At 58.3% G+C, this 9,982-nt stretch overlaps 1 protein-coding gene across 1 annotated transcript in view; it reads left to right on the top strand.

Annotated features, from left to right (window-relative positions):
* The window catches only part of ANKRD52 (ankyrin repeat domain 52), a 15,044-nt gene extending 5,068 nt beyond the window's left edge, over positions 1-9,976 (top strand). The window contains exons 11-24 of the mRNA XM_035893010.1: positions 150-227; positions 547-658; positions 1,326-1,397; positions 1,845-2,046; positions 2,682-2,769; positions 2,913-3,030; positions 3,270-3,489; positions 4,052-4,139; positions 5,022-5,105; positions 5,305-5,450; positions 5,604-5,686; positions 6,165-6,247; positions 6,473-6,564; positions 7,202-9,976. Coding sequence (XP_035748903.1) covers positions 150-227; positions 547-658; positions 1,326-1,397; positions 1,845-2,046; positions 2,682-2,769; positions 2,913-3,030; positions 3,270-3,489; positions 4,052-4,139; positions 5,022-5,105; positions 5,305-5,450; positions 5,604-5,686; positions 6,165-6,247; positions 6,473-6,564; positions 7,202-7,446 — 1,711 coding nt within the window. The 3' untranslated portion in view covers positions 7,447-9,976. The remainder of the gene's footprint in view (positions 1-149; positions 228-546; positions 659-1,325; positions 1,398-1,844; positions 2,047-2,681; positions 2,770-2,912; positions 3,031-3,269; positions 3,490-4,051; positions 4,140-5,021; positions 5,106-5,304; positions 5,451-5,603; positions 5,687-6,164; positions 6,248-6,472; positions 6,565-7,201) is intronic.
* The last annotated feature ends 6 nt before the right edge of the window (positions 9,977-9,982 follow it).

The raw sequence follows: 9,982 nt of genomic DNA, 5'->3' as shown, positions 1-9,982 counted from the left end.
CTGGGGCTGGAGAGGATGGCACGCTGCGGGGCGGTGGTGTTCTGCTGTTCCCTGGCCGCCTCCTTGCCGCTGGCACTCAGCGGTTTGTGAAGAGGGGAGCGGGTAGGAGGGGGTAATCAGCAAACTGATGCAGGTCTCTGACCTTTCAGAGCAGAGACGCATTCAGGAAACAGCCATGACACTGATGAGGAGCCACTGAAGGAGTCCAGGCTGAAGGAGGCGTTCTTGTGAGTCCGCACCGCAGCCCCGTCTGGCTGTTGTTTGTTGTTTACCCCCGTCCCCGGACCCCTGCATGCAGTCGCTGGAAATACCTTGCTTCTGCTTACGCTGAAGTGAGCAGCGATGCCTGGGGCAAAACATCTGCTGATCGGATTCTTGAGGCAAACCTGGCCACCACGTCCTGGTCCTCACCTCCAGCGGGCTTTGCATGCGCTCCGTGTCTTGAGGGGATTAATACAGCGTCTGCTATGGGATCAAAGCAGGGGGGGTCCCTGCCTCTCCCATCGCCCCTTCTTCTTCATCTCCCCTTTCTCTTGCTCCCTGCAGTTGTTTAGAGTTCTTGCTGGATAATGGTGCTGACCCATCCCTCCGGGACAAGCAGGGATATACCGCTGTCCACTATGCAGCTGCGTACGGCAACAGGCAGAACCTCGAACTGGTGAGTGCGCCGGAGAAGACCCTCTGTGCTGCCAGGGGTGGGGGGAAGCCCCCCTTAAGGAGCGTGTCCACAGGCCCTGTGGTGTCCACGTGTGGCTAAAGGACTGTGTATGTTGTAGGCGCTACGGTGTCAGGGTTTGCCCAGGAGGAAGGGAGATGGGTTTGATTAAAAAGCTCCGTGGGCAGCTGTCGTGCTGGGAATGCCACGGAGGCAGGACCTGGGCCTGGGTGAGATGCCTGAGAGGAAGGAGCTTTGTTACCCAGCACAGGGGGACGTATGGATGTCTAGCTTAAACCCCTGGCAACAGAGCAAGGTTGGGCAATTTTAAAAGGAAGGCTGGAGACTTGTGCCAAGGAAGAGCGCTGGCAGTACACAAAATGCCTTGTAACTGCCTGAAATGCCTGCGTCGTTACAGGGGAGGCTTGCAGCCCTGCGGGTACAGGAAATCATGTGAGTCGTGGGGAGGCTTCTGGATAGCAGGGACTTGATGTGACTGTCTGTGCAGGGCCCAAAGCCAGGTTAAGGAAGGTCCCTTCCTGAAATTCAGATCATTCCGAAGCAGATGAGCAGGTTCCCAAGCCCTCTGCAGCCTGCTGGCGGACAGGGTGCCTGTGGAAGCCTCCGTGAGTCCAGGATCAGTTACGGTTCTGTGTTGTTGCTGTTGCAGCTCCTGGAAATGTCTTTTAACTGCCTGGAGGATGTGGAAAGCACCATTCCAGTCAGCCCTTTGCACTTAGCTGTAAGTACGGCTGGCCCAGCCCCAGGGTTGCGGAGGGCACTTGGCTCCGAGCGGGGCTCATGCTGAGTCCTGGAGAGGTGCTGGCTCCTGGGCAGCGTGGGCTGGGTCCCTGCAGCCATGGGTGCTGAGCAGAGCAAAGGAGGAAAGGCAGCTGGGGAGCAGCTTTCCCCATAGGCCATTGGTCAAAGTCCCTTTGATTTCTACGTTAAACTCCTTGCTCTCTCCAGGACCTTCTGGTTGCTGCTGTTGGGAGCCACCTCCCTTGTCTGAGTGTGGGCAGGGGTGGGCGAGGGCTTTGTGTGGGACCGGGGTGCAGATGGGAGGCAATGGCTGGGCAGGAGCTCATCTGGCCAGAGGGACCCAGGGAGTGGGAATTGTCCTGGTGGGGGGGATTTCTGGGCGCAGCCTCTTCGGGCGCCACTTCAACGTGGTCTGCTTTGTCCTCAGGCCTATAATGGTCACTGTGAAGCGCTAAAGACACTTGCCGAAACCCTCGTGAACCTCGATGTGCGGGACCACAAGGGGCGGACGGCGTTGTACCTCGCCACGGAGAGAGGCTCCACGGAGTGCGTGGAGGTGCTCACCAGCCACGGCGCGTCCGCCCTGGTGAAGGAGAGGAAGAGGAAGTGGACCCCTCTCCACGCTGCAGGTGACGGAGGGCAGACGGGGCTGGGGGTGGCGAGCCAGTATGTCCAGAGCCCTTCCAGCCACCGGTGCCACCGCTGCCAAGGATGCCCATTCACCCGGCCGGTTTCGGGAGGGGGAAGGGGCTGTGGATTAGTGTTGTGGGAACAAGTATAGGATCTGCAGGTGTGGAGACTTTGTTTTGGGACCAATGAGAAAAGGGATATAAAAGCGTTAAATAGAGTGATCCCGATGCTGCTTGTGCTTGCGTGTCTGACTTGGGGTCCCTGCTTTCATTGCCACATGCCATCACTGCCACACGCCATCATTGCCACAGATTAGGATGATGCTTAGAGGCAGGATGGGACCAGTGCAGCCTGCTGTGATGTGCCAGCAGAAGCTGAGGGTCCAAGCAGCTCAGCAGGGGGTGGGAGAGAAGACACATGCAGCTTTCTGCACACACGTGTCGTCAGCTCAGCCTGTGCACGTGCTAATCAGTCCGGTAGCCTAGCAACCACATAACGAATTTGCTCAGCCACGTGTGCCCGGCTGCTGGGCACGAGCCCCTTCCTTTGGTTTGCAGCGGTGGCTGGAAGGAGGGGACCCCTCTGTACGTGTGTGTGTGACTCCTCCTTCCTTCCCTCCCTGCGTTGTCTGCAGCTGCCAACGGGAACACCGATTCCCTGCACCTCCTGATAGACAGCGGGGAGCGGGCAGACATCACCGACGTCATGGACATCCACGGCCAGTGAGTTTGCCCGGGTGTTTCTCTTGGGATCTGTGTGGCCCGGGGTCAGGCAGGGTGGCTGGGACAGGGGAGAGAGGGCAATGCTTGAACGCAGCTGATTTCCAAGCCCACTCCCCCCCCACTGCTGCCTCTCTGCCCTGCAGAACCCCACTGATGCTGGCGATCATGAATGGCCACGTTGACTGTGTCCACCTCCTGCTGGAGAAGGGATCCACAGCCGACGCAGCGGACAAGAGGGGAAGGACCGCCCTGCACCGAGGGGTGAGTGCATCCCGGGGACCGGGGCAGGCCCGGAGCCCTGCAGCTTCTGCTCGTCCTCCTGAGCAGGGGCTGCTTGGAGAACAAGCAGGGGGCTTCCTTTGCTGCAAGAGTCCTCAGGGCCCATTTTCCCTTCTGGGGATGCAGCGTTTGAGAAGGAAGCAGCAGCAGAAGGGGGTAGCTCTGCTGTTAGATGATCAAAGGGTGAGATCTGACCTCCTGCTCCTCTTTCCTGGCCACAGGCTGTGACAGGCTGTGAGGACTGCCTGGCTGCCCTGCTGGACCACGATGCCTTCGTTCTGTGTCGGGATTTCAAAGGCCGGACCCCGATCCACTTTGCGTCGGCGTGCGGGCACTTAGAAATCCTGCGGACCCTGCTGCAGGCAGCCCTCTCTACTGACCCTCTGGACTCTGTGGTGGACTACAGCGGTTACTCACCGATGCACTGGGCTTCATACAGTGGTAAGGACCTGGGCTGGGCCCCTACCCACCTCTGCTCTGCTCTGCTCTGGCTGTTGGTGGGGAGGAGGGAGCCAGGTTATCCCTCGGTCCCGCACCGTCAGCCCCGCAGTGAGTTCAGCCTGGTGGAAGGGACGGCACAACTCTGTGAGGGAAGCAGGGAGTTTTTCTCCCCCTGCAAAGCTCCTTAAAAAAGGAACGAAATACAAAACCAGCTATTATAGAACCACTGAGGCCGCTTCCTCCGGGACCTCTGGATTTATGGCATTACTTGGCCATCACCCCGGCTGCGGGGAATGGTGGGACTGATACGGCAATGGGAAGGGATCTCTCAGTGTTTCAAAGGGAAGCCAGCAGCGTGGCTTTGAAGCCCTTCGGGAGATGGTGTGGAATTAGAAACCTCCTGAAGCGCAGCAGCTTCGCTGCCAGAGAGGAAAGAAACCCGCTGTGTCCCCGGGGGGAGCGGGTTGGTTTGGGCACTTCGGTGCCGCTGGTCCGTCTTGCCATTACAGGTGAGGAACCACAGGCTGGGCACTGATATATTTCTGTCCCTCTCTCCTCGCAGGGCATGAAGATTGTCTTGAATTGTTACTTGAACACAACCCGTTTGCGTACCTAGAAGGAAACCCCTTTACTCCATTGCACTGTGCAGTGTAAGTGGCATCTGGGACCTGCCCGGGGTTCGTCCCAGCTGGGCGATGCGGGAGCGGGGATGCGTGGTCTGAGCGGAGGAGCTCCACACCCTGCCCTTCTTGCCAAGGGCTCTTTCCTGGGCTGCAGCAGCTCCTCGGGGTGGCACCACTTGCTCGTCCCAGCTCCCCTGTGGCCAGGAGGCGGTTGCTGGGCTGCTGGAGGTCCTCGGGGAGCTGTAAAGCGATGGTCTCGTTGGCTGTGCACAGCGCCGCCAGGGCTGTCACCCCCCAGGCTCCCATGCCAGCCGGTTTTCAGCTTGATGGAGCTAACAGAGCTGCCAAGGGCTGGCATTCAGCCCTTGCCAGCCCTCTTGGATGGCTCATCTCTGCTCTTTGGTTATGGAGCATCTCGGGAAACCTCCAGGCTTCCCGTGAGGCTCTGGGGATGGGCTCAGGCGGGAGCCGGGCTCCCCCTTGTCCCAAGCTGCCTTCCTCAGAGGTGTCTGGGGCAGCGTGAGAGTGATCCCGGGGGTCCCACTGGGCACAGAAGGGTTTGGGGCTGATGGTGATTCCCTGGCTTTGCAGCTGGCAGAGGAAGGAGCGTGCTGCCCTGGGCAGCTGAGGAAGGGTGAGGAAGGTGGAGGCGTTGCCACACTCTGCCTTGGAGGGGCCTGGTGCATCCCTGGGGCCCGTAGCAGCAATGGGGTGGGCAAGGCTGTTGTCTGGCCCGGTACTGTGTTTCCTTGAGTAATACCGAGAAGGGTAAAGGGGTGTTTTACCCCAAACAGCTCCAGACCAGCTGCTGTTTGCATCTGAGCCCTGGGAAGGTGCTGCTCGCTCCCGCTGCAGACGTGGTGATGCTGCTTAGTCTTGTTCTAACTTTCCTTCTCGTCCCCACCACAGAATTAACAACCAGGACGGCACTGCTGAAATGCTGGTGGAAGCATTAGGTGCCAAGATTGTTAATAGCAGAGATGCCAAAGGAAGGTGAGCGCAGACTCGTCCCTCCCTTGTCACCCACTCCTTGGTGCTGCTGGGTGGCGGCTGTAACTCCCGCAGTGGTTTCCACATGACTTCCCATGGCACAGAGGGACTCTGACATCCTCAAAACACATCTGTGGGCCTGGGTGGTCTTGCTGGGGTGGGTGCTGCGCCCTCCTCTTGACCCGTTCTCTCGTTTTCCCAGGACACCCCTTCACGCTGCTGCCTTTGCAGACAACATCCATGGTTTACAGCTGCTTCTGCGCCACCAAGCCGAGGTGGACATGACTGACAAGCTGGGGAGGACTCCCCTCATGATGGCTTCTGAGAACGGGCACACTGCAGCAGTCGGTACGTGCCTGGCAGCCGCTTTCCCCAGTATGGGGTGCGAGCCCCCCTGTGCCTCCTCCGTAACCGGGTCCCGTGGGAGCGGGGCTGTCCCACCCTTGTGGGCACGCTGGGAGAGCTGCCCCACTCAACAGCAGCCATCCCTCCTCATTTCAGAGTTCCTGCTGTACCAAGCAAAAGCAAATATAACTGTGCTGGATGTCAACAAGAACACAGCTCTTCACCTGGCCTGCAGCAAGGTAGGGAGACAGCCGCTCATGGCCATGACCACAGTCACCATCAGCTTCAGCCTTGCCACCTGAATGAGGGGGGTTCTCTGCTTACTCCTGCCCCACCAGAGCAGAGGCGAGGGCCCTGGGCTGGCTCTGCCTGTCCTGACTGTACAGGCGCTCCCGATTCAGTTTTGAGCGGCTTAGGTTGTAGCACAGACCCGTCTGTCTTTCCTGGGGACCCCCTCTCTGAGCTGGGTGTGCTTCCTGAGGCGTGGTGGGAGCAGGGGGCTTGTGACCAGTGTGTCCACGCAAAGGAGGAGGCGATGGAGGGGACAGCAGCTTCTCTTGTCAGGCCCCACCAAAGCGGTGAGCTGTTGTGGAAGGTCGGGTTTAGGAAACGCTTCCGTATCCCAGGGAATCACGTTCCACTCGGGCAGCACCAGGTCCCCTCCACTGCTCCTGCGTTCCTGCTTCTGCGCTCTCACCAGCCTGGTCTCCTTTCCAGGGTCATGAAAAGTGTGCCTTGTTGATCCTGGGGGAAACCCAAGACCTTGGCCTTATCAATGCAAGTAACAGTGCTCTGCAAATGTGAGTATTCGGGCAGCTGGCGCCGGTGGGGAAAAGCAGGGCTTTGCTGGGTGGGGGGTGATGCCCTGGGATAAGGGGGGTGGCGGGAGCTCTGTTCCTACTTGGTGTGCGCAGGGGGCTCAGGAAGAGCCAAGTGTCTGCCCTCCGAGCCCCTTGGCTTAGCTCGAGGGGTTACAGGCGGGGGCTCGGCTGCTGGGTTAACGCCGCCCTTCCCTCTCCCCCCAGGCCGCTCCACATCGCAGCTCGCAACGGGCTGGCCTCCGTCGTCCAGGCCCTGCTCAGCAGAGGTGCCACTGTGCTGGCTGTGGATGAAGAAGGTGCGTGCTCCTCGTGGGTGCCTGGGGGGGTTCAGCATGATGTCGGTGGGGGGTGGGGGAGGAAACGCTCCGCCAGGATCGGAAGGATTTCCGCATCCTTTCCGCGGCTGAGCAGCACGTTCTCAGGAGCAGCCTGGCTGAGGACGTTGGCACCCCGTGATCCCCTGTAAACGCAATTCCAGGTCCCACAGGTGTTGGAAATGCGTCTTTTTGCCCCCGTGCATCTCCTGGTGGCTGGCTGGCTCTCCTGCTGGGCACAAATCCAGCCCAGCCCGAGCCAGCAGTGAGCTCTTGACTCACTTGCAAGTTGGCAGGGACTGGTTGCTGTGGCCAGAAGCTTTTTCTCCCAGCAGAGTTCTTGCTCTGCTGGAATACCTTTAAGTCGTGAAGAATATCATTGCGTCTGCCGTGCTGCCAGGGCTTCGGAGGCTTTTTATTGTCTCCTGCTGATCCTGGCACGCTTCAAAGCGGTTGCTGCAACCGCAGGGCTTGCCGGTGCCCGGACGCAGGGTATTTTGAGATAAAGGCAAATGACGCCCTGGCCCCTCACTGCAGGGGTGAAAACTGCCCCAATCCAAGCGTTCCCCGGGGAAGGTGCCCCCCCGGGGCAGCTCCTCACTCCCGCCTTTTCTTCTAGGTCATACCCCAGCCTTGGCATGCGCCCCCAACAAGGACGTTGCCGACTGCCTGGCACTTATCCTCTCCACCATGAAGCCTTTCCCACCTAAAGACGCCATCAGCTCTTTCAGCTTCAACCTCCTCAAGAACTGCGGCATTGCAGCCAAAACCGCCGCCTGCGGGGCCCTGCCCAACGGCAGCACCTGCCCCTACAGCAAGGACCGGCACAATGCCATCGGCTTGGACGGCTGTTACTCGGAGTAGCTTAAACTATGGGTGACCTAATATCTTATTATATTTATTTAGAAATTCTATAAATATAGGGCACTTTAAAGGAGAACAAGACTGGGCAGGCCTTCTAGCGTGGCCGGATAGGCCAAGAGTTCAGAGCTTCCTCTTCTCGCTGGATTGCCAGCGCGGTGCCAAAGCTGTTAATTGGTTTAACGAGCAGCTGGCAGCGCCGTCCCCGTCCCCTGCCCCCTCTCAATCCTCTCCCTGTCAGCGCGTGCTTGCACCCCTCTGATGGCAGGGCAGGAGATGGGTGCTGTGGGCTTTGGGCTTTGCCCGGCCGAGACGAGGCAGGAGCCACCGTCCCCTGGCCCGCAGAGGGGAAGGGGGGTTTGTCCCCCAGCTTTTGGGGTGGGTTGAAATCAGTGCTGGTGTTTCCCAGTGCCCCGTGCCAGCCTCCCGCCCTGCCTCACCCCCCTGGGGCTGCCCCGAGCCCTCGCTCAGTCCATCCGGGACGAGGAAGCCTGAACTCTTGGTGGGATGGGGCAGGGGGGGCGGTGGGAGTCTCTGGGAATTGGCTGGTCTCGCAGGCACGGGGGTGGGTGTTAGCTCCTGGCCAAGTGCCACCGTAACTGCTCCTCTCCTGCAATCGCTTTCTTTCCTCACGCTCATCCTTCGATTCCAATACAAACACTTGAATCAAGATCTACTGTACCTGGGACACTAAAAGACCCTTTTGGCAGCTGTCATTTATATGCAAAAACGGGTGCTGCTGCCCGACCCCGCGGCCAGCGGCTGCGGCTGCGCTGCTGGAGCCTCCCTCCCCACACCAGGCACTTTAGGGATTCTGTTGGTTCCTTGGGTTTTGTTCTTCTTGGCAAAATGTTGGATCCTAAGAAACGATTCTTTTTTTTTTTTGAATTCTCATTCCCTGTTTTGTGTGGCCCTTCCCATGCGAGAGTCAGTGTTGCTTTTTTTTTTTATTTTTAAAAAAAGAAAAAAGTTATTTATAAAGAAACAGCATTTACCTTAAAAAAACCAACAAAAAACATAAAAAAAGCCCTGAAAGTTTCAGCCTTTTAATAAGGCAAAAAATGCACTTCGAAGCCCTTCTCCACACCCCTTCGTAGGGCCGGGTTTATCCTTCCGATGCAGCATCTTGGTGGGTTTGTTAGCGTGCGTGTGTGTGGGATCGTTGGGTTTTGTTTGGGGTTTTCTGTTTTTAATTGTAGAAATCCTATTTATGCTGCAGCGTTGAAGCATTCGAGGATTGTTGCACTGGTTTGGTTTTTTTTTTTTTTTCCGTTGTTGTTGGGTTTGGTTTTAATTTTTTTCCTTCTGAATTACTGTACCGGTGTCATGTGCAAACCCAGCACCCTTCCCCCGAACCACGAGTCTGCTCAAAGCCAAAGACTGGGATGCAGAGGACGAGAATGGGCTGACAGGGCAACAAGCATTTCGGGAACCGTCTTTCCCCCCGACCTCCTTCCCCCTCCGCAGCCGCGCCGAAAGTGGGGAGCGTGGGGCTGGGGCCCAGGGTCCCGCCCGTGGCCGCCCTGGGGGCATCCCAGCGCGATCCCTCTGGGATGGGAGCGGGGGAAAAGGATCCCTCTTCTCCCACCGAGCGGCCGCTCGCCTCCTCTTTGCCGGCGAGGCCGCGGTGGGACCGCACGAGCCTTGCGCCGCGGCTCTTCTGCCCAGCGTTTCAGAGCGAAAGAGCATTTCCGTAACCAAAATAAGGTATTGCGTCTTTTTTTTCTTCTTGATTTTTTTTTTCTTTTTTTTTAAAATAGTTTCTAAATGAAGGTGGCTCCTGTTTAGGGCAGCGTTTGCCAGTTTTAGGCCGTGGTGTGGAGCAGGCGTTGGAGCCGGCTGCTCCTTGGGGGGCTCCCGGCGGGCGAGGGTGCTGGCAGCCTGCGGGCAGGGTCCCTTCGCACTGTTTCTTTCTTTTACCAAAGCCAAACTCTTAGAACCAAATACGACGTTTCAGGCTTGGCCTTTGGGGTGATAAGCACATCTTCTTCACATCTCGCGTAGGAGTTTTTCCCGAGGGGGTCAGGGACCTCCCTGCTGCTCTTGCCCGGCGCCAGCTCGCTGTCGGAGCTCCACCTCCCCGTCCCGTTACCAACCTGCACTTCATTCAGCAAAGCACTCGAGAAATCTGCCCTTGGCGAGATCTCGGAGCGGGCGCCACGCTCAGCCTGGGCCCTGGAGGGCTCCGGCCCCCGGGTGGGTGGGGGCTCCTCTGGCTGCTCCGTAGGGATCTTCCCCTTTCGGACCATGAGCCCCCTGCACCCCCGTCTCCGCGCGGCAGCGGCTTGCGGGGCCAGCAGGTCCCCGCTTTGGTGCTGGCGTAGAGTCACGTCCCTGGCCGCTCACGTCTGCCCCCCAACCCTCTAGCTTGAAAGAAAGTGTTAAACCTTTCTGCACCGAATACCTCAGTTCGGAACCAGAATAAACTCATGAAACTTGAATAAAAAGATCCTTTTTGAAGATCCTTTTCAGTATTCTACAGAGGAGAACTGGAAAAAGAGACTTGTTTACATTGCTGTCGAGTCCGCACTTGCCTCTT

Source organism: Egretta garzetta, unplaced genomic scaffold (genome assembly GCF_000687185.1).
Source record: "Egretta garzetta isolate BGI_Z169 unplaced genomic scaffold, ASM68718v1 scaffold704, whole genome shotgun sequence".
Classification (NCBI taxonomy): Eukaryota; Metazoa; Chordata; class Aves; order Pelecaniformes; family Ardeidae; genus Egretta; species Egretta garzetta.
The sequence above is the reverse complement of the archived record's forward strand: the minus strand, read 5'-3'. Positions and strand labels throughout refer to the sequence as shown.